We start from the raw sequence: 24,284 nt of genomic DNA, 5'->3' as shown, positions 1-24,284 counted from the left end.
CTCAAAATAAGATACACAATTATGTTCTATTTTTTTAAATGGAAACCCCTAATTTTTTTACATTTTTGAATTTGCCACTAAATTCTCGATATTTCGCACCCAGTTTTTTTAGAATTATTTGCAATAGTTTTTGTCTTTTGAAAAAATTTGTGAGATTTCTGCAAAATGAGAAATGTTGATGTTTTTTTTTTTTTTTGAAAAAAAAGCATCTAGTAAGTACAATTCTGAAAAGAATATGTTTCAACAAAATGAAATTTTGCGTCCTACTAGATTTCTTTTTTTCGGAAAAAAACAACATTTGTTATTTTGCAAAAATCTCACAATTTTACAAAGTAGATCACACAAACTCTATATTGGCAAAAAGCTTATAAATAATGCCATGCATGTGATAAAATATAGGGTGTTGTATTTGAAAAAGTCGAGTTATTGCCATTTGTAATTTGTCATTTCAAAAAATTATAGTAAGCGATGGGACATTGACCCTAAATTCCCCTTTATCTCAAAATATGCACTAAAGTTTAAGGAATCGACTGGAGAAAAGTTGGTTAACTTATCTTGAATGGTTCTGAAGTTATGAATTTTTCTGTGGGTCTATGCACGACGCTATTTTGACACATAAATTGACATAAGTCAAAAACTATTACAGATAAGTTTAAGAAACAGGATGAGTTATATCGACAATCTAGTGGCGAATTAAAAAATGTAACAAAAATTGGGGGTTTTTATTTGAAAAATGAGGACTCAATTGTGTATCTTATTTTGGGACACCTGTATTAAAAAAAATATTTTTAAAATGTGTTTCATTATCGGACCTACGATTTAAAAAAAAAATCAAGACGATAACTTGGATAGAAAAAAAGTTATAGAACTTGCACGCATCCCTGGATCACCCTGTATTTTCTTTTTTTGTCAACATACACATTAAACTTTTTTTTTTTTCAATTTTTTTACAAGTACGGAGAAAACTGAACTCTTTCTTCATGAACCACTTTCTCAACTGAAAACGTATGAGAAAAGTACACATTCTTTAAAATGATTAGAAAAACTAAATTGTGCTCATATTTGCCCAAAGGAGACCAGAACAATGGACAATAATACAAAAAGTATCAAAAAAATTGTAAAACATGAATGGAAACATTACTAAAATAGCCACAGGCTAAACTCAGAGGGAATTCAAAAAAATTGAGAATATTTTCAAAACTTTGATCTTGCGCTTTAATTATCAAAAATCACAGTTTTTATGCAATTAGCATTAGAAAATAGCTTGAGATAAATTAAACGTCTCATTTTTGATATTTTTTTTTAAGACTTGTTCCAGAATAAACCTTCACTAAATGTTAAATTTGTTTAAGTGAAAATTTTAGTAAGAGCCGATTTGTTTTCAGCTTCTGCGCCCATGCCTCAGGACGGTGAGGTGATCTACAAAGACTGGGTGTTCATCAACTACACGTTCAAGAGGTTTGAAGGTTTGACGCAAAGGGGGACCCCAACTAAGAAATAGATGGCACTTGGTGTAACAAACCGGCAGTTAATCGCGCTATAAACGAGCACTTATTTTTAGGAAATATCGTGAAAAGTCACACTTTGAGTGCTTCGATATGATTTTTGAACTGTACCTTTCCAGTAGTTATTTTCTAAAAATGAGTAATTTTTGTGTATTATAGGTCTGAAGCAGTTTTGACACTGTTTGCTTTGAGCTGTGAGAAGCTATGTATCTTTTGTTGTATTTACACTGATATGTGTTCTTATCGGTAAATGTGAGGACTTGTGTTTATTGTAAATATTACGAAAATGACGAATTGTTAGTACAAAATTGTTGCGAAACTACTGCCAATTATTTATGTGATGTTGTTTTGGATGATGCAGAGGGTGGTTTGTGGGATATTTTTGTACCTAATGATTTTGTGTGTATCATTTTAAATACAACAGAAGATTTTTGTGTATATGTTATTTTTTGTTTATTGTTACAAAGTGATACTTTTATTATTTACTTGTTTTTTTATTTATAGACAATGTAATTCTTGATCGACGTCAAGAACTATTTTGTATAACTCGTGAAGGACATGAAATTACACTTTTTACACCCTTCATGATTCTGTCAGTGAGATCATATATTTTGCAATTTTATTTCAAGACAAACGACTGTAGTATTAGTGTGCGGGTTTGTATCGATTAGTCACATTTTATTAGTATGTAACGATTTGTTTTTTTCCCAAAAAGCACGTAATATGAACAATTATTTTTCAGAAAATTTTAGTGTTAACCGATTAGATTTTGTGGAAGTGTATGTGTAGTTTTGCTAAACATATCGATCAGTTATGGCTGTCAAACAGTCTGGATGTGTATGTGAAGCAGTTGGTAGACATGGAAATTTTATAGAAAACAATTAATGTTAAGCTTGTAGCTCTCTACAGACGCACCTTTTTTTCAAATTCATTCAACTTGGTGCAAATTAGCTAGATTATTATTTATCCTCTAATTTGTTATTTATTACGATTGTATTTTATAATTGGTCTCGCTAACAGGACTTGTACATATATTTACTTCCAAAAATGTGTATAACAAAGTTTATTAAACTCTGTGCTTTAATTGGTGTTTGAATTTCCCGCGTCTAGTCGCTTAATTTGTATTTGAATTTCCCGCCTAAGGCATTACTTAAGTGCGTAGAGGGCGCTCCAGTCGCTCGAAAAAAAATGGCCGTGCGACAAAAATATTAGTGACATAATTGTGCTCCTTTAATTACACAAAAAATCCTTATCTTATCAAGGTAATGCGGTTAATTACTTCCGGATAAGTGACTTCACTCACCTCAAGTAAATAAATATAAACTCGCGCGTTTTTTATATCAAAAAAGTGAACGCCCTGTTGTTATTTTTGTCCCAGTTTTGCGAAAAGACACGAAATGGAGGATATTTTCCAGTGGTGTAGGGACGGAAATGCCCTCCAGGTGAGGGTATGGCTCGACGACACCGAACACGACATGAATCAGGGGTGAGTTTGTTATTTTGAGGTTACTTTAATGGCATTTCCTAATTTGGTCAGTGCTGCGATTATTGTGTAATAATTTGGTGAATGGCGAGGTTGAGTGTGGGTTTTCTGTGTTAGGGATGACCATGGGTTCAGTCCTCTCCACTGGGCGGCTAAAAGGGGGCACACGAAAATCGTGGAGATGCTCCTGCTTCGGGGGGCGCGGGTCAACGCCACCAACAGGGGGGACGACACYCCCCTGCATCTGGCAGCTGCCCACGGACATCGAGAGATTGTCCTAATGGTGTGTGTTTTTTTTCTTTTTTGTGTTTTACACAGTCAAATTATTCCAGTTGTTGCGCCAAAGAGCCGACGTGAATTTCACAAACGAGCACGGCAACACCCCATTGCACTACGCGTGTTTTTGGGGCTATCGCGAAATCGCCGAAGACTTGGTCCACCACGACGCCAAAGTTTCCATTGCGAACAAATACGGCGACACTCCATTGGACAAAGCGAGAGGCAACTTGGCGAAAGTCCTCCACGACATGGCCGTGGAGGCCGGCCAAGACCTCAAAAAAATCATCTTCAAGGACCAAAGTTGGCTAGGCCTCAAAACACGGTCACGTGACGCCACTCTATCCCGCCATAAAGGCATCAACATTAAAGAGTTGCACCGTCGCGAGGAAATTGCTTCAACCCCCAGTGGCGTAACATACAGAGGGACGTGGCAGAAAAACGATGTTGTTGCCAAAGTGCTCAACATACGTGAGGTGACTTCGCGAATCTCCCGCGATTTTAATGAGGAATTTCCCAAGTTGAGGATTTTTTCGCATCCGAATATCCTTCCGGTGATTGGCTGTTGTAACAGTCCGCCATATTTGATCGTAATCAGTCAGTATATGCCACTAGGGTCGCTCTATAATGTTTTGCATGAAAGCAGTGGGATTGTCGTTGATAACGCACAAGCCTTGCGATTCGCTGTTGATATAGCGAGAGGAATGGCCTATTTGCACAGTCTTGAACGGATAATCCCCGAATATCGCTTGAATAGCCGTCACGTGATTATTGAAGATGATTTGACAGCTCGAATCAACATGGCCGATGCGAAATTCTCGTTTCAGGAGAAGGGGAGGATCTACCATCCGGCGTGGATGTCCCCGGAGGCTTTGCAGAAGAAGATCACTGATCGGAATTGGGAAGCGTCGGATATGTGGAGTTTTGCGATCTTGTTATGGGAGTTGGCTACAAGGGAAGTACCATTTGCGGATTTGAATCCTATGGAAGCGGGAATGAAGATTGCTTTGGAAGGACTAAGGATTACGATAAAGCCGGGAATTTCGTCGCATTTGTCCAAATTGATTAAGATCTGCATGAATGAGGATCCTGGAAAAAGGCCCAAATTTGATATGATTGTGCCGATTTTGGATAAGATGCAACGTTGAAAAGGGTGGATTCTAAAACTACTAAAATGGCTATAATGTGCCTTGGATATTGCCTTGATTAATTGTGTTCTTTCTATGTATTTAATGTGTATGTTCTTTAATGTTTTTTTAGATGTGCTATACATAATTTTTTAATGTATTTATTAATAACTATGACATGTTAATACTTGTAGGATATATTTTAATAAAAAATTGTAACTGTTGGTCAAGAGTTTTTTTTTTTTGGGGGGGGGCGAGAGGAAAAAGCGACTAAAAATAAGGAAAGGGTTTAATCCGTAATAATATACAATTTAATCAAATTAAACAATCTCTCATAACAAAATGCTAAATATTGACATATCAAAATAGCATAATAATAATAACATGAAACTTCTACCATTTAGATTAAAATAAAGATTTAGTGCATAAACAATACCTTATTACATATAAACTTTAATAGAATAAACAAGAGTAATAACAACGATTTCAACATTCATAGGTAAAGGTTTTCAAATATGAGCACATATTTAATCATAAATACTAAAACACATCAATAAATGCGTGTGGTGTGTATGAATTATGCACATTGAAAAATCCTTAAATATAATTTGCAAATAAATTAATTGAGATGGCATGATAAAATGGATAAGGCAGTGGAAAATTGATAAAACACCGATAAATAATAGAATACTCTCTAACAATATAAAATGTACTATGTACAGATTAAGTATTAAAATTAGGTACATTTAATTGTCTTTTGTCATGTCATTTAAGAAGTAAATTATAGCCTCACATATTATATACATTTAAAAATTAATAAATGAGTCACTAACCGCAAATGTGTTTTAAGTACGACAATACTTCAGTCGGATGTTTAAAAAAAAAACAAATTGAACCGCATTTGAGGTAAGACATTTCAGTAAATTTAGTAAACATCTAAAAAACGCAAAACATCGTCATCGTTTTGTACTCTAATAGATATATAAATAACAACACCCTAATTTAATTAGGTACAACTAGGGTTAGTGATATACCGCGATATGATTGTTACTTCACTTGATAAGCATAGTAGATGGCTACTATTATCGACATTAGTTTATTAAAGATACATGACTAACATTAAGTTTATTTTAAACCCGACGGCATGAGACCGCCTCCACACCAAAATTAACCAAAAGTTTGCAACAATATGTACAAATATGCTAAACACAGAAAAACCTTGACAATGATATGTATATACGACACGTCAAACTTGTGTACTACGTATTCGGAAACGAAACAACATTAACTAAGTAAAAAGCTGAAGACCCTGTCAATCACGGATTGATCTCGTTTTCCACACATTGTGAGATTCATCAGCCTTGACGCTTTCATCGTTTTGAGCAAGAAGAGGCATGCGGACTCGGCCACATTTACATTAATTGCAAGATTAATGGCGATCACAATTTCTGAGGAAACAAAACTGCAATAAGCCAAAAAATCGCTTTGTCTCTAAACATAGTCACTGCAGATCGTCTTCCGATTTTGGAATGTCGAATATCTCGGCGAAAAGGGGCGGGAGGGTCAACTTCGTCCAATTCATGCGAAACCAGTCCAAATGGGCCGAATGTTTAGCCCCCAAGTTGCGCAATTCGGGCAGTTTTATCAACAGACTTGAGAACAGTTGCGGCTCGCTGGCGTGGTTGCGACCCACCTGAAAAAACATCTTCATGAAAAAGTGTTTTTTTTTCAATTTTTTTATTCCTGTTGTCAATGATTCAACTTCAACTACGAGTTGTTGGGGTTTTTAAAGGCAAAACCAATGGGGGTTGGGGCTATCTCCCACAAGAACGAAGATATTACGGGTTGAAATTTTAACGTTACTCTTTGAGACAGATTTAATTCTAGACAATAAATAAATACAAATCTTTGTTTTTGAAATTAAAATAAAGACTAAAAGGTAAAAAATAAAGATGTATAAAAAATAATTTAATACAGGGTATCTCAAGTTTTAGGACCTTCGCAAAAAACAAATATTTTTAATTGATTAAAAAAGAATTTTGATAGTGTTATCGATAGAGGATTATACAGGGATGTCCGGAAATTGCGTCCACAAACTTCTAGGGGTAATTCCATATCTCAAAACATGAAGAAAAGTTCGTATCAACATGGGTTCAAAAAAGCTTCCTTAGAAAGTTACGACGCTGTAAAGGTGGGCCTTCAAATATGCTTTTTTAAATTATTTCTGTTAATATTTTAATTAGATTAAAGTATCAAATTGAAGTCCGTACAGGGTGCGCCAGAAGTCGCGTCCCAGAGAAAATATAAGGTAAGATACCAGGAACATGGAAAAAATGTTAAAAAAATTTATCTATAAAAATTTCGAAGTTATGAGAGTTTAAATTTTGCACTTTGACTGTATTTATGTCCGTTGGAAAAATAATTTTCCAAGTTTTTTTGCTACAGGCTATTAGAAGAGGAAACAAGGAAGCTATATCCTAAATTGTAACTCTATTCAATGGTCTTTTATTGACAAAACTTTTGTACCTTTACTAAGTAATTGGAAAAAACATATACAGGATCATCAGTATCATTAAATTGACATAAAAAATGTCAAATGTCAAAAAATAAATGTCAAAATTTTTTGACAGAATTTTTTAAACATTTTTTCCATGTTCCTGGTATCTTATCTTACTTGAAATTTTTCTCTGGGGCGCGAGTTCCGGCGCATCCTGTATAATCCTCTATCGTTGTCACTAGCAGAATTTTTTTAATCAATTAGAAATATTCATTAGTCCCAACTAAAAAAATAAAAAAAAAATTTAGCTTCATTAATCGTTGACCGATTTTCTTGAAATTTTTAATGTTTCTGTAATTCTTTCTAAGTGAGCCACCGTTGGCAAAAAACAATAAAATGTCTTTTGTTTGAGAATTTGAATTTTTTTGGACCATTTTGAATTAGAAAATTGTTCATTACGGTCCTGATTTGGTTCAAATTATTCCAAATTTTGCATTGATGCACATAAAGAACCAATCTGTTGAATTATGTACTTTTGAATTTTTTTTCGAAGATTTGGCAGGCGGTTTTAGCCCTCATTTGTAAATTTTGGGGCTGGTTTAGCACACTATAACTACAAAATTGCTCTAATTTCATTATTTATTAACCGATTTTGTCCAAATTTTTAATGTTGGCAAAAATTCATTCTAAGTGAGCCAACGCTGCCAAAGAAACAAAAAAATAGTGTTTTGTTTGAAAATTTGAATGCTTTTTTGAACCATTATATTATATGGAAAGAATCAATCTGTGGAATTATGTATTTTTCAAATATATATATTTTTAATTTGGTAAATAAAAGCTAAAACTGCTACACGTCGTTGCAAAAAAATCGGAAAATGTCAAAGCATAAAAGTGTCATATTTTTACATTTATCCTTAATTTGAACATGGCTTAATTCTAAAAGGTTGAGTTAGAATTGACAGTTGATCTGTAGTACTCATTATTCATTGGGTTTTCACGTAAGTACTCAACTAATTGATTACCTTGATTTGCATTTGATGCTCTCGGCATTTAAGTGAGGCATTGCAGAAAAAATTCTTTGAATGCGACAGATGACAAATTAACATGGGCAAAACCTGTTTCAATCTAAAGAAAATTCTATTTTCCGTTTTTATTGCAACCAACGGTACAAACGACTCGAACTGGTGTTTTTGAATCAAAAATTGAGCAAAATACGAGTTTTAGTACACAAAATGTCAAATTTTGAAAGTTTGGATATTTGACAGTAAAGAAAATTAATTGACGTTTATTCTTCAAATAATTATTTTTTATATTGACAATAAAATCGAAGAAGCCGATTTTTAAAACAAAAATTTTAAGTATTTTTATTTTTCTTGTCAAAAAATCTAAGACGTGTTCTGATTGGTTGATTTTAAAAGACGTAATTGAACAATAACAATCAACTTTTTGTCGGATTTTGGCAAATACGAAATAGAAGCCGGTTTGTTCTCACGATAATGATAAAGGGAAACGATTATTATTGGCCCTTGTAACCGGACCAATGAATTAACAAATGTGGCCAACCAATCAAATTCAAGATTTTGCAAAAACCTCACCGATTATTTATAAAAAAAAAAACTGTTTTAATTCATTTCGAATTTGCTTTGAAAAAGAAGCAAAAATAATGTATTTAGATTAATTTTTCCAATTAGCCACGAAAAATGAATGTTAGATAAGGGACTATTTGGCCAATTTTTTTCTCAGTGGATTCAAAAAAAAATGCAGATTTAAGCTTTCATGACTTTTAAAAATGATAAATTTAAATTTGTTTCCTCAATTGGCTTTGAAAACTTCGTATCTTTTACTCGTTTAGTATAACAAAATCGCAAATTTTTTGCATTGAAAAGTGTGTTCTCAGTTGGCAATAAAAAATACTATTACCAACAAATTGACAATATTTGGACAATTTGTACAAATGAACGCAGAAATGGTGAGTTTAAATTTAATTCTTCATTTGGCAATAAAAATAATAAATCGTCTTAGTGATAAAAAAATAAGGACTATATTTGTAAATTTACGTCACCGTTTTGCTTTTTTCAAATCACCAGTAACGTATGTTTCCGTTTTTCTATCGTTTTTGTTTGACTTTCTTGAGAAATTATGATTACGATTGAATTTTTGTTTTTTACTTTCACTCAATCTTCACTTTTTGTCGTTTTCTAGTTTTAGTGCTTCCAAATTTTCCAATAATCTCCAGGTTTTAGTAAGGTAGGTATAATATTTTGCCCGCCCTAAAAGTTGGGACACCTTGTATAAAAAAAAATGATTTAAAAAGAACCTTATTTTTAAATAATATTTTTACTTAAGTTGCTAACATACCTGAACCTTCAACGCCTCGATGAGCTTATCCTGGTGGTGTTCGATGGACTTGACATCCGTGATCCCGTTCCTGTCGGCTGTCAAGAGCACAACAGCCGAGAACAGCCCCACTTCAGTGTCATTCAAGGCCAAGGCATTGAACGTGTTCGCGAAATGCATCACCGATGAAATAAAATCAGCCTGAAACCGTCCTCATCTCAACACCACCCACCATCTCCCCCAGCCCCACCAACTCACATCATACATAATCTCCAGCTGTTGGCGCGTCACCGTCGTCCCATCATCGAACATCATCACCGTATTGGTCGTGAGTCGTGCCACGTGACTCAGCCAGATCTCGAAGAAGCCTATTTTAATGAGTATCAGTTGGTCGTCCTGGCCCAAATCGCAGAAGCCTGGCACCCGTTTCGCGAATTCGACTACCCTTTGGACGCTCGGGGTGATGTTGGCGGCGAATTGCTGCCACAACCAGCAGCGTTCTTGTTCGAGGGATTCGGCCGTCGAGGAGGCCACTTCGCTGTCGGCGGGACTGGACGGCGGCACCACCACCGGTTTGCGCACCAGGTTGCGGGTGTGCTCCTCGGTGTAGCCGCAGTTGGCATGGTGGGCCTGAGATACGGTGAGGATGACGTCGTAAACAGCCAATTGCTTCGTTTCCGAATCGGACTGGTCGGCGTCGGTGGTGGTCACGCGGGAGGACTCCTCGGTGCTGCGCTCCCGGGAACGCTTCGGCACCCGACCGTAGCGGACAGCTGAAAAAGAAAAGAAAATAAATAAACCCGAAAAACTACTCGGCTTCGCCTCGTCCGGAAACATTTTTATTTTAACAAAAATAATTTTTTTTACGAATATACAGGTTGAAAATAAAAAATACAGAGTGTTTACGGACTTGGGATTGAAATTTAAATGAGATGATATTCACGGTAGATGCAAACATAAATTCAAGTTGTGAAAGGAAATAATTCATTTTATATTATTTGTTTGAGAACTGCTGCTTCGGCTACAACAATGGCTATTAGCATCATTAACTTGTATTTCACCGTAAATCATAATAACAATAATCAATTTATTATTTTAATATTTTTTCCATCCATTTTCATAAATTTGGAAAAAAATTAAGAAAAACGAATCAAACCTATTCGAAACCATTTCGCTGGAAGAGATTAAACCGAAGATCTTCGAATTTTGATAAAAACTAATGATGATAGTGTCAAAACTATGAAGTGACTTTTCTTGTTCATTGTCAAAGATACGATTTTTTTATTTGTTGCAACAAAACAATTTTATCTGAACAAGGAAATAATTCCAGTGACCCTCAAACCGTGTATAGTGGGGGACACGGAAAACTGGGCAGATGTATCATTCAGATGTCAAAATTTGTAAACTATGCCTTAGGTACTCATAACCAACCTTTTAATGTTTGGCATATTTTTATCAAAAACTGATACAGCTGGCATTTAAAATTAATGTATGTCAAAGTTGATTTGACAGTTTTTTTAATATCAATCAAAATGACGGTAAAGGTGCATTTACATTGACATTTTTTGAAATGACAAGAAAAGACTGCCCAGGATTCCGTGTCACCAACTGTACCAATATTTTGGAGTTAAATGACATTCTTAATAATAACAATTCCATGAGTTTTTTTTCCTCGGTTATAGTATTTCTGAACTCTTCTATTAATAGGTCAATTTTCAACTACAAGACTGTAAACACCCCATATAATACCTAAAATAACTAAACTGCTCAAAAAAATTTCCATAATTTGCAGTTAAAATGTGTGTTAAAGAATAGCAGTACATACTGTTAATAGACACGATTTCGAAAGTTCATTGTGCGTTCTGTTTAACATTATTTTTTATCTCTTTTTTCTTTAAAGATAAGAAGTAGGGTTGTACAGTAAGTACTTCGAAAGCCATATCTCAAGATTTTATTAATAATACTCCAAATAGAGTAAGAAACCTAATAAGAGGTAGGGGGAGGTCCCATATGACATTAGGTTTTTTATTGAGACGGTGAAAATTTTAGAATTTACCTTTTCAGAAGTTACCTCTTTTATTCATTTTTCATTTTAATTGTAGTTTCATTTTCAATTTTGACCGTGAATGAGTAGATAATTGTTTATTGCAACTGTTTTTTATTTAATATACCTACATTGAGTTAAAAAAAGTATTATATACGGGTATTTTCTAATACCCACTTCAACTGTTGAGCAGTTAATTATTATTATTATTTATTCCGAAAAAAAAAACATTTTAGGGACTTAAGTGTCCGTAAAATAGCTTCTTTTGGGACTGTATACAAAAATAACTATTTGAAAATTGTTTTAGATTTACCGTTTTTCTTTTATAATTTTTTTATATAAAAATTGAAATTCTAAGACATTTACGTTTTAATGTGAATATGTAATTAATACAGAAATACTAACTATAACAATATGTTAATGCTATTACATACACAAAACTTTTTTGCTCTTATACTCTTTCTCTTTCTTATGCGTTAATGCGCTCTCACTCTCTCTATTTGTTTGCGCTATTTTGCGTTTGTGTGCTCTCTCACATATTTTGCTGCTTTAACTATTTGTGTATCTTCTGCTAGCTAGGCTTTCTTTTACTCTTACGCTCTTTCTCTTTCTTATTCTCTGTTCTCTTATTTACTGCGTTTATGCGCTCTCTCTTTCTTGTTATACTTTTTAGAACATGTGCACATGTTTTAATTTCGCGCCTTATATTCCCGCCATCTTTTGACATTAATTTGAATTGTATTTGAATTTCAATTAGAGAAAAATTGCTGCCTTGACTGGGGTTCGTACCCCGGACCTACCTGCCGCTATACCACCACGCCGCCGACAGTTTTTCAATTCTAATCCAATATATTCATACACACATTTATTTCTAGCGTATTTACAACGTTTTAACACTTTTCTAGGTCTTTGGAGCAACTTTAAAGTTTTGAATTTTTTCGATTCTTGGCAAAATTTTGATCGACTTTCGGCACTTTTTTATTTTTGTTTTTTAGATATGTTCTTAGCCTTTGTCAATTTTTTGTTTTAAATTAATAAATTGTGCCGAACTTAAAAAACTCATTTTAGTTTTGTAAGAAGTAAAAGGTTCAGCAAAAAACGCTTACTTGCTCACCCTGCATATCGAATTCGTCGAATTCCTCATATCCTCAATTTTTCTTGAAAGAAATGTTTTTAATCCAATTACTAAAATATCCAAAATTTTATAGGTCTTAATTATTCAACATTTAGTTTCTTAGCAAGTAAATAAATGCTAGATATTAGCACAGTTTTTCCATTTTACCCTTTTTAGAAGTACCAACAGACCATTTCGTTACGAATATGTTTTGTTATTGCCACTTTAAATGGCTGCTGAGGACTTGTGGGCTGTATTATCTGCTACTACTACGTACTAAGTCGAATAATAAATAAGACTTGTCACAAAGACCAGGTAATCATAAAAAAGCTGGTTTAACAAACAAGACATCTTACAACGTCTATTGGCTATTGTGGGACTTGATTATTCAGGATGTCTCATAATAGAAAATCTAAGTTCGAGTTTTATTTTTTGTGTCTGGGTTATGGTGATGTCTTGTTTGTATTTTACCATACGATAGCTTGGGATGTTTACCAGTCAAACCAATTCTATAAGAATAAAATAGAACATAAAAAAATAGAAAATACAAGGTGTTGATCACTTTTACTTGACATCCTGTATAACAAAAGAAAATAAAGGTTAGGTACATCAAGTTTTATTTTCCTATTTTCAATAAAAAATGAGACCAAAAAGACAAGACCAAAAAAAAGGTTGAATTCGGACTATTTTATTTCATTATTTTTTGTTTCAACTTAAACTGAAAAAATACATTACAAAAAATATTATTCTTGGACAAATTGAATTCGAAATAAATGTCTAGCTTTGATGTTGTTCCAATATCCCGTTACATTTTTCCGTTAATACTATTAAATTTCTTTGATCTTAGGGTGAGGTATTTCCAAGACGCAAAATACGTATTCAGCTAGAAAATTTCATCGACTGTATGGGAAAAACGAAGTTGCGGAAGCGTTTGATTGAAAACTTATTTACAATTTTCTCTCAATCGAATGTTAAAAGTTTGTCATTTTTATTTGAAATAGAATTCTCATTGCGATTCATGTCAAAATTGAAATATTTTCCATAATTTGGCGTGATATCTGATTTAGAATCACCGATATTTGAACACTTTGCATAATTGAATATCCCGGCGCCTCCACCAAAATCACAATTCGATAAAATATCACACTGCGAATTTAGATGGTAAAACCAGTTTGCGCATTATGTTTAGGATTATTTAACTCATTTTTTCATTAAAAATTTTTCATGAATTACACAAACGTACAATATCTCAAAGACGTGTCGTAATTCATGTCCCGTCACAGAATACAAATTAAATTGATTACGCATGACAAAAAAATCTGACAATGTCAACCATCAAATGTTCTCGTTCCAAACAACACAGAGTAATTTCGTTGAATTATTCATCATGTTGCTACTTTTCGATTGTAGTTATTGTGGACTGTCATGTCGCTTTTATTATGATGTATGAGGCTTCCTTAGTGAAATGCTCCCTGATTATTATCGTGCGTTGAAAAATGATACTTCACTCTCGCGAGAACTTCACAACATTTCAAGGTCGAACGACATTTTGTTGAACAAAATGAAATTTCAGTATTTACCCTGGCCGCCAAAATTAACAGGTCAACTAAAATTTTGCGATTTTTCGCACTGCAATACTTTTGTTATTCTTTGTCGGATTTCGATGAATTTTTGTTTGGCATAATTATTAAATATTAATTTTTGAGACATGAGAGATATAAACCTTCGAAAAAAGCATTAAATTTTTTAGTTCAATGAATGTTCGTGTTAAGTAGGCCGAATGTGTCAAAACGTCAAAATAGGCACATGGAAGCTTCCAATAAATAATCATTTTACTTGTAGTAATCCCTTGAAGTTCCAAGTTTTTTAGATTTTTCGTGTTCAAAGATCTAATTTTGCACTTCTGGTGATATAAGCAATAATTTTCGGTTTAACTACCTTTTTATGTAGCCTACTTTCTGAACTAATATTTAGTAACGTCTTTTTCAATGCTTTGTACTCGTATCTCTGGGGCACCAGAAGATGATATTTTGAAACAAATTGGTCCTCATTCATAAAAGAACGGACAATAATCTGAAATAAGTAAAAATTTAATTTTGTCTTTGATGCACACTACAGCTCAGTATAAAAAAAAGGAAAAAAACAATACTCTCGTCTTTTAGGTAGGGATAACATTTATAGGACGAAACTAGAAATGTTATTGAATTAACTTACAATGTTCTGCAAATTTTGTTCTTTAAGCCGAACAAAAATTTGTCGAAATCCGACAAAAAATAATAATTTGAAAATCGCAAAATTTTAATTGTGCGGTTAATTTTGGCGGCCAGTGTATACAGGGTGTCCCAGCGAGTTTAAAAAAGTCCATTAAAGACCTTTAAATGGTAAAATTTAAAATAAAATGTATAGGACATTGCTAGATACTAATCTCGTGCATCACCTAAAATTATTTCAACCATACAGCATGTCCCAAAAATAAGTTACGATACAAACATGTGTTTTTTTTAAATGAAACACCGTATGGCATTTTTGGATGTAGCCTTTTAAAACAATGTTTTTACGCTAAACTTTTATTAGTTGATTTTGCTTAGTTTTAGAAATAAGACGTTTTTTTGACGAAAACATACACTTTTTAAAAATTCATTACACAAAAACTAAGACAGCAGAACAAATTTTTTCTTACTTTTGCATACAAGAAAGTACAGAATTTAAAGCTGTAGCTATTTTTTAGTGTTTTGCATTTGTCAAAATCAAAAAAATGAGGAAGTTTGTTAAAAGTTAAACAACTTAAAACATTTAAATGGAACACCCTATTTTTTTTTAAATTTTTGCATCTAATAGATTGATAAATTGTCTATCAAAAAAATAATCTTTTAATGTCTAGAATTGTTAAATAAAAAGATATTTAACATTCAATATTAATTGTGGCAACAATGTCTATCAATATCTGAGAATTGGCAAGCATAGTAATTCCACCACAGATCACTTATCCGTTGATTTATTCAGAGATTGTAAAAGTCGTTAAAAATACTGAAATTCGAATTATTTTATTGTAAAAATAAAGAATAATGAACTCAGTTTAACACAAATGTGATTATTAAGTGATATTTTTTCCAACTTTTGTGCAACTGTGCACTTTTTGGCTACTGAAACAATAGTAATTATTTTTTTTTAAGTTTAACGTTAATTTTTTTTAGTTATTGATTATAACACCTAAAAATTAATAATTTTAGAAAGCAATTTAATAATCTTTGAAATGCAAACACAATAAATAGGGTGTTCCATCTAAATTTTTTAAGTTATTGAACTTTTTACAAAGGCCTTCATTTTTTATCTTTGCAAATGAAACACACTAAAAAAACTTATAGCTTGTACCTTCTTCTTTGCGGTAACAAACAAATATTTCTAGATGTCTTAGTTTTTGTGTAATAAATTTTAAAAGTGCATGTTTTCGTCAAAAAAATCGTCTTATTTTTAACTAAACAAAATCGACCAATAAAAGTTTAGCTTAAAAATATTGCCATAAAAATCTACATCCAAAAATGCTACGAAACTCAAGTTTGTATTGTAACTTATTTTTGAGACACGCTGTATAGTTGAAAATAATTTTAGGCGATGAACTAGATTAGTATCTATCAGTGTCCTTTATAATTTTGTTTTAATTTTACCATTGAAAGGTCAGTAATGGACATTTTCAACTCGCTGGGACACCCTGTATTTCATAATGAAGAGAAAATGTGGATAAATGTCTGTTCGTGTCAAAATAATTAAACTAAATTTAAGCCTACCCCAAGTACTCGTACCTATTACAAAATTAATAAAGTTTAATTAGTTTAAAGTTTGTTGTTTTTCAATTTTCACAGGTGATGGGTGAAAAGCATTATAAAAAATTGTTTCCCTCGAAAATTGAGTATCAAAAGAAACAAACATTTTACTTCATTATTTCTTTATAAAATATTTAATCGTTAAAAACCGCTTTCATAAATTTGCTACTAGAATTGTTTGTAAAAAGTAGTGTAATGTAACAATTATATCATGAGCATGTAGTACCGAAGAAATTTGTTGTAATAACATGCAATTTCCTTTACATTTAACATTTTTCATTCAAAATGCATGTATTCACGGTATATTTATTATTCATTCGGTTTTCTCGCTGCTCGTAATTAATTAATTTGATTATTTTAATATTTAATTAGAGGATGTCTCAAAAAATGACTGTATGACAAAAAAGAACTTTTTTGTGTTTTCAGTGTTTTTTTGGTAGATGAATTTCAGTCTTGAGTTGATTTGTTGTCAGAAAGTGAAGATTTCGCGTCCGGTGGTCATAAGAACACCTGCCGTCAAGCACACGCAAATAAATCGTCTTCGTTATACTCACAATCCCTGGACATTCCAACGGAGAGGCATTTTTTGAACCTGCAGTATTGACATCGATTCCGATTGAGACGTATAACGAGACATTTGCCGTCACGCAAACACCGGTACTCGATCTGTTTCTGGATGCTCCTCCTGAAGAACCCCTGAAAGTTGCAACAATTAGAATCAAGGAAGATTTTTATCGGAAAATGGTAGGTGTGTTTGTGTCGGCATCTGTTCTTCGAACTCCTTCTTTGACTTGTATCAACACGATGAACGGCCGGTCTAGGAACGCGCGCAAAAACAAGTTTCGCGAAAGCGGAAGAGATCGAACCGTTAGTTTGGAGAAACGAAAGGGTATCGATTACATTACCACTTTTGCCGGATGGAATCTGTTTGGTTTTTGAAGACTATTTCGTTTTTGTTTCTTTTTTTTTTCTTTTTATTTATATATTTTTTTTGAATAAGCATTAAAACAATGTTGAAGTTGGTGCACAAAACATACTTTTCAATTCCTCTACCGGAGTTTAATGATCCTAAATTAATCTAACGGCTTTTTTTGAAAAGAAATACCTCATGTTTTTATGAAGACCCTTCCCAAATAATGACATATTTCATAATTGGAAAGAGATCATCATAATGAGTCTACTAGCATTTTTTAGTTCTTTTAACATACAACATTTGTCTGAGTTTTTTGTGATAACATTTATCAAAAGTTTTACAACGATCATTTTTTAAATAAATTTGTAGGCATAGAAATAAGTTGCTGTCAATTTTCTAACTTGTTAATTCCAGTTTAAGGAAAAACTTTAAATTGTTGGGTTGTGTTTGAGTAATTGGAAAACTTAATTTATGCATTTATAGTCGATCGATGCACAAAGGAACGGTAATTAGATTCTTCTTTGTGCAGCGACGTTCGAAAATAACAATAAAACTTTAGAACGGGAGCTGGTAAGCAATGCTATTCCTTGCATTTTAAAATGTAATGCTGAAAGAGGGATTTGAATGCGTTTATTTATTTTTTCCAACACTAATGTCATATACTTTTCTATGGTGCACTCGTACTAGAAAACAAGTTTCATAGGACCAGTCTTGAAGCACGAAAACAAGTTTAAAAAACGAGTGGCCTAGCCACTCTTATGAAACGAAATTTTTATACTATTTTTTGTATTTTGCTATCTTTGTTTAAACAAAAAAATTTACGTTCATCGATTCAAGGATTCTTGTGACGTCTGATTATGTCTTAATTTTAAAAGTCAAATTGGATCTAGTCGTCTTTTGACTATTAAGACATTACACATGATAACGTCGTCTTCTTTAATCTGTCTATTAGAGAATCCAAATTGAGGTAAATTACAAAAAATACTCTTATCTTGAATTTTTGTCAAATTTGACAAATTTCTTTACAACAATTTCTGAACTTAGTAAAATTTAAACTACGACCTCAATTTTTGAAAGAATAGTAATAAAGCGATCAGTAAATAATTCGATTTTGATCAGTATAAAATGATAAATGATCAGTATTTAATTAAAAATAATTAAGAATTTGGTTTTTGAACGTTTTGCGACATTCCGACTTTGCTCGGAAATATTTTGTTTGTAAATATGTGAATAATAAATTAATTAGTTTTACTAGACATTCATTTACTTCCTTTACTGTGCATTTATTATTTTTACTGGGCATTTATTATTTTTACTGTGCCTTTATTAATGTTACTGATCAAAAATACTTTTCGTTTAAATAATATAGTGTGTATTTAATTTGTTCCCTATGAAAAAGTAGAGTGACGACCAGAAATAGTCTAAAAAGCCTTGGTGCTCAAATAGCAAATATTGGCTTCATGTCTACAACGAATTGGATAACGATTTGAATAATTTACAACAATGGCTGTGTCGCTCCCTTTGCGAAACTATTTCTAGAACAATAATTACAAACGGTGTTAATTATTTCACGATTGTTGACAGTTTCCCCGAACCTTGTACGAATAATTTTCCCCTAAAACTATTCAAATCAAGAGCTTTATTCTAACATTTTCAGCGACTAAGGAAAATGACTGAAGCATTTCTTCTAAATTTTATACTAAATAGTAACTGTGTAAAAATTTTAATTCATATGTTTTTTTTTAGAAATATTGCTACAGGAACATATAGGGTGTCCCATCTCGGATTTTCATATCATATTTTCTTGTTATCATTAAAATTAGAAGTATCAAAGAAGTTGTCAATTCCCAACAAACTCATAAATCCGAAATTTCTTATTGGATTTGTTATTCTTGGTGTGTGACTGTTTATTTTTTGAAAACAAAATCTACTAAACAAAACTTAAATGCCTGCAGTGTTATACAACATGTTGCACCAGCAACTCAATTAGTCTGTCACAGCCTACTGAGGTAGAAGAAAAACATTAAACGGCACGCGTAATTGAAATTTACACTAGTTACAAGCGGTAGTATTAAATAATGAAATTTTTATAGTGTTGCAATTTCTAACGGGAACTTTATAGATCTATTACGACGTTTCCTTCTTTTGTATGTAGGAGTAGCTTAACTGGTTAATAAACTTGTAACTTGTAATTTCTCCACAAATTCTCAAAATTTTTAGCAGGAAACAAAAATTCTTCATATTGTGCAAGGTCTTAGGTCATAGACACCACACCGTAATTGTTGTGAGCACAAGTTAACACTCATAATTACCACATACACACATTATTTGTGCTAATCATCACACAAAAAAGCCAATTAGGAGTACGCTGATTAAATCGTTACTCTAAACTGGTGTAACACGGAATAGGTGTGGCCGCAATTAATAATCTGCAAATCCCAGTTTCAAAAATTGAAAAATTGAAATCCTCACTACTAACATTGAAAACCAATTAAATCGCCATTAGCTTCGGCTCATTACTTGCAAATTGTAAGCAAGGATTGACTGTTGTGTGGGAAGACGTGTTTCGGGTACGTATCGATAATGAAACAGTCGTTAACGTAACGTATAGGAGAAATGACTGCTACGAAGTGATTAATCCTTGGAAATGTATCTTAGTTTTTTGCACCATGCGGGTATGGTAATGTGTATGTTCAGAATTGTAAATTTTATCAGCACACCGTAGAGATTAAAATCTTCTACGGGTACTTAAGCGACGGATCATTTTTTATGAAGACATGCTGAAAAATGAGAATTTTGCTACTTTACGTTACAATTTTGAATTTGAAATCTCTCTTTAGAAATAATATTTTAGTAGAGTGGGGTAAAAGCGAGAAGAACACACCTGGGCGGGGCCTAATTGCACTCAAACATAAAAGGGGTCGCGGACCATTCTCAAATATCGATAATAAAGCGAATCTACGCCACTGCTGCGAAGAACTCCCCTCTTTTTTAAAATGGACTCGTCCGAGACGTGTTTTGGTCATTTACACATACAGGCCCAGGTGTGCACTTCTAGCTTTTACCCCACTCTATTTACCTGAAAAATTCTTTAAAATTTTTTCATCACCGTATCTTAGTTGTTTTTCAGTTTTTTTACACATAAGCTGTAAGGTAATCTACAGGATGTCTCTCTTAAAACTTCCCAGGTTAACAATACAGGGTGTCCCAGCAAGTTGAATAAGTCCATTAGTGATCTTTAAATGGTAAAATATAAAAAAAATGTGTAGGACATAGATACTTATCTAGTGCATCACCTAAAATTATTTTCAACCATACAGCATGTCTTAAAAATATGTTACGATACACACTCGTGTTTTTTTTAATGAAACACCGTATTGGTACTTTTGGATGTAGCCTTTTAAAACAATGTTTTTAAAACGTTTTTTTGACGAAAACATGCATTTTTTAAAAATTTATTACACAAAGACTAAGACAGCTAGGACAATTTTTTTGTGTTTTGCATTTGTAAAGATTAATAAATTAAGAAGTTTGTTAAAAGTTAAATAACTTCAAATTTTTATAAATGGAACACAATATTTTTTATTTTTGCATCTAATAGATTGATAAATTGTCTATCTAAAAAAATAAATTTTAATGTCTAGAATTGATAAATGAAAAGATATTTAACATTCAATATTAATTGTAGCAACAATGCTTATCAATATCTGAGCATTGTTGATACTATGGCAACCATAGTAATTCCACCACGGACCACTTATCCGTTGATTTAGCCAGAGATTTTAACAGTCATTAAAAATACTGAAATTCGAATTATTTTATTGTAAAAATAAAGAATAATGGATTCAGTTTAACACAAATGTGATTATTAAGTGATATTTCTTCCATATCTTGTGCAACTGTGCACTTTTTGGCTACTGAAACAATAGTTTTTTTTTTCATGTTTAACGTTAAATATCTTTTTAGTTATTGATTATAAACACATAAAAGTAAATAATTTTAGAAAGACAATATAATAGTTTTTTAAATGCAAAAACAATAAATAGGGTGTTCCATTCAATTTTTTTTAAGTGATTTAACTTTTAACAAACTTCTTAATTTATTAATCTTTACAAATGCCAAAAATTAAAAAAATGTTACAACCTTATAGCTTGCAACCTTCTTCTTTGTTGTAGTAAAAAAAAATCTAGATGTCTTAGTTTTTGTGTAATAAATTTTTAAAAAGTGCATGTTTTCGTAAAAAAATCGTCTTATTTTTAAAACTAAGCAAAATCGACCAATACAAATTTAGTTTAAAAACATTGCCATAAAAATCTACATCCAAAAACGCTAGGAAACATATGGTGTTTCATTTAAAAAAACCCAAGTTTGTATTGTAACTTATTTTTGAAACACGCTGTATAGTTGAAAAGAATTTTAGGCGATGGACTAGATTAGTATCTATCAATGTACAATTTTTTTTTATTTTACCATTTAAAGGTCACTAATGGACTTTTTCAACTCGCTGGAACACCCTGTATATCTTATTTATTTATAGAGCAAAAACATTAATCTTTTTATTTTAATTTAGTATTTAGCAGTTTTCTTTTGTTTTTTGACGTTATAAAAATAGTTATAAAGACAGTCGATTAAGAGCACATAAAAATGAATGAATTAATTGTACTTTCATAAATTTAACAAATACAGTGGAACCTCGGTCATCCGATATAATGTGAAATGTGGAAATAGAGAGAAACAATTCCACTTTGATCAAAATCTTAAATGACTTTAGCACTCGGTAACTTATTTTTTAAGTTTTTGACGTATTTGTGTTACAAAAAGTTTCCTTACGTTTGCGTTACGTTAACGTTAACGTGAATAAAAGTGTAAGTATACCTTACAGCCTTCGCACGATGTCACACCATAATGGTACCCGGAAGCCTTGTCACCGCACACTTTACAAGGAACGAATGATTTGGTGGTTGATGAACTGTTGGAGTCCGCCGCCACATAATGTTGTTCTGAAAATGAAAAAAAAATTTTGAATTCTAAGAAATCAGAAATTTAAATGCTAGAAAGCCGCTACGCTAAAACTAGTTACCAGACAACAGAAAAACTTCAACCATAAATAACCCAACGTTGCAAATAACTGATGCTAAAAATTGCAGTATAAAAATATATTCATCGATCGGGCTATAAATGTTTGTTTTAAAGGTGGTAGCATTGAAACACAATACATAAAACAATCGATAAACATAAATCATCCAATAATGTGGCGTAATAAGACATAAACATCAAAATAAACGCCCAATTGTCAATATTTATGAAGTTATTAAAAGATTAAATCGATCTTGCGTTTTTATTAAGGAGAGAAGTGTCTAAACGAAAATTTTCCTGACATGCAACCTTTTTAATTTATTATGATCGAAAACATGTAACCTTTACCATTATATTTAGACATTGATTTGGCTAGATATATGATATTTTAATCGTGTTTTCTCCGGTTCAGCTTGTCGAGAAAATAAAACAAGTTTTCTTTTATCGAAAATGTTATGAAAGGGTCTTCTGCAACAATAATTCATCAAAGTCGAAGCCGAAGTGAGATTCCTGTTGCGATCAATTCATTATTATTTTCCCATCTACAACATATTAAATAGTATGGAGTTGTTAAAAATTAAAAAAATCTTCACCACTGGTTGTAATATTGACAGCATTTTAAAGCCTAGAACACGCTGTATATTTTTCCAATTATTTTTTATACTTGTTTTGTAAAACAACAATTTTCTATAAAATATCATATACGTATCACAATATACCGAGTTAGGTAGTCCCCAGGCTAATAACTCAACAAAAAATAAAACTTCCATAAAATTAAATATTGGTGAGATTGTTTTCATGAAACAGTAGAAATAATAATTAAACTTTAATGTGTTATGAACCAGTGGGGCATTTAGATTTTTTTTCGACAAGTTGTTAATTTTTTTGGTTTTAATTAATTTTTCAAAAGACACTTTTCTTCGATTTTTTTAGGCTTTATTACAGTAAGCTAAGGAAATCTAAATCTTTCAAACTAATTGAGGAAAGAGAATTATATTATTTCCATGTTGTTACAATGGTAAATAACATTCAACAATTTCTAATCGTTAAATTGTCAATACCACCCTAGTAAATAACTACATTTTGTAATTATTAATTGCACTTTTAATTTTTTGTAACATAGACACTCGATTCTTTAAAGCTATATTTTTGAAACGAATCAAAGACACTACAAGAAATCACAAAAATGGTCAAAATTTTTAATGAGAATTTTAATGAACATCAAAAATCGGGTAATGGCGCCATGTTTGTTTTATTTAACTTTGTGGAGCTATATTTTATTTTAGATGTAAATTTAATACAATCTTCTATGTTAATTTATACATCATAAAAGATGTAAATTATTCAGTGCCTGAACTGATTTAGTCGGTTTTCAGCCGAAATTGTAGCCATCTTTTCAAAGTTTAGAACCAAGTCAAATATTTCCAATCTGAAATTCTTAAAACGTCGAATCGTCAAGGGACAAACAACGCCATGTTGCAGACATGGGAATACAAATGCGAATTCTGAATTGAATTCTTGAACATAGACTCGGAAATTTATAAAACTAAAAATAAATAAACTAGGAAATTAGCCGACTTGATGAGAATGTATTTATTTATTGAAAAATTAAATCGATTGTTGGAAGAACTCGGAATGGAATTAAATTTCGCTTAAGCTTCGACGTTTCTATTTATTTATTCACAGCGCCGGTTTATTTCTTAATGGAATATCAATATTTAAGCCTTGAAGAAGCAGCAGAGTGTCCTTGTAAAAATTTCATGCTCAGTAGTGTACGTTTCGAGTTTTTCGTTGATTAATTGAGTTCGTTAAAATGAAATTAACCTGAAAAGCATCCTTACGTGTTGACTTTCTGTTTCAAGGTGAAGCTTTCATGGAGAAAGTAGGCACTTTCGTGCATAAAAATGGCAAGAAGGTCAAGTTCAGCCGCTGTCGAGTGATTCAACGATTAAATAACACCGGAATGTGGACTAATTCTTTGCGAACCGCAGACAAGATCGATATGGAGGGAAGCTTTTAAAAGGATACCAAATACGATGGAGCAGAGGATTGTTGGAATTTTAAAAATATTTTTATCTATGGAAAATATTT

At 32.1% G+C, this 24,284-nt stretch overlaps 3 protein-coding genes across 9 annotated transcripts in view; 2 read left to right on the top strand and 1 right to left on the bottom strand.

Annotated features, from left to right (window-relative positions):
• LOC123006615 (serine/threonine-protein kinase tricornered) overlaps nucleotides 1-2,589 on the top strand; it is a 48,579-nt gene extending 45,990 nt beyond the window's left edge. For all 6 annotated transcript variants that reach the window (XM_044401256.1, XM_044401231.1, XM_044401240.1 and 3 more), the window contains one exon: nucleotides 1,386-2,589. In XM_044401256.1, coding sequence (XP_044257191.1) covers nucleotides 1,386-1,501 — 116 coding nt within the window. In that variant the 3' untranslated portion in view covers nucleotides 1,502-2,589. The remainder of the gene's footprint in view (nucleotides 1-1,385) is intronic.
• A 97-nt stretch (nucleotides 2,590-2,686) lies between these two features.
• LOC123016202 (integrin-linked protein kinase) lies at nucleotides 2,687-4,615 on the top strand. Its single transcript, XM_044416446.1, has 4 exons — nucleotides 2,687-2,767; nucleotides 2,884-2,991; nucleotides 3,106-3,271; nucleotides 3,321-4,615. The coding sequence occupies exons 2-4, from the start codon at nucleotides 2,903-2,905 to the stop codon at nucleotides 4,410-4,412; spliced, it is 1,347 nt and encodes a 448-aa protein (XP_044272381.1). The 5' UTR covers nucleotides 2,687-2,767; nucleotides 2,884-2,902; the 3' UTR covers nucleotides 4,413-4,615.
• Nucleotides 4,616-4,662: 47 nt separating this feature from the next.
• LOC123005164 (ecdysone-induced protein 78C) overlaps nucleotides 4,663-24,284 on the bottom strand; it is a 48,534-nt gene continuing 28,912 nt past the window's right edge. For both annotated transcript variants that reach the window (XM_044398919.1, XM_044398845.1), the window contains 5 exons: nucleotides 21,993-22,117; nucleotides 16,759-16,900; nucleotides 9,484-9,998; nucleotides 9,247-9,426; nucleotides 4,663-6,084 (listed from right to left, as the gene is read on the bottom strand). In XM_044398919.1, coding sequence (XP_044254854.1) covers nucleotides 5,893-6,084; nucleotides 9,247-9,426; nucleotides 9,484-9,998; nucleotides 16,759-16,900; nucleotides 21,993-22,117 — 1,154 coding nt within the window. In that variant the 3' untranslated portion in view covers nucleotides 4,663-5,892. The remainder of the gene's footprint in view (nucleotides 6,085-9,246; nucleotides 9,427-9,483; nucleotides 9,999-16,758; nucleotides 16,901-21,992; nucleotides 22,118-24,284) is intronic.

The sequence above is a fragment of the Tribolium madens genome, unplaced genomic scaffold (assembly GCF_015345945.1).
Source record: "Tribolium madens isolate multiple individuals breed KSU strain unplaced genomic scaffold, Tmad_KSU_1.1 Scaffold_11;HRSCAF=98;Tcas5.2_LG3b, whole genome shotgun sequence".
In the NCBI taxonomy this organism is placed as follows: domain Eukaryota; kingdom Metazoa; phylum Arthropoda; class Insecta; order Coleoptera; family Tenebrionidae; genus Tribolium; species Tribolium madens.
This window is presented reverse-complemented; position numbering and strand designations above follow the sequence as displayed.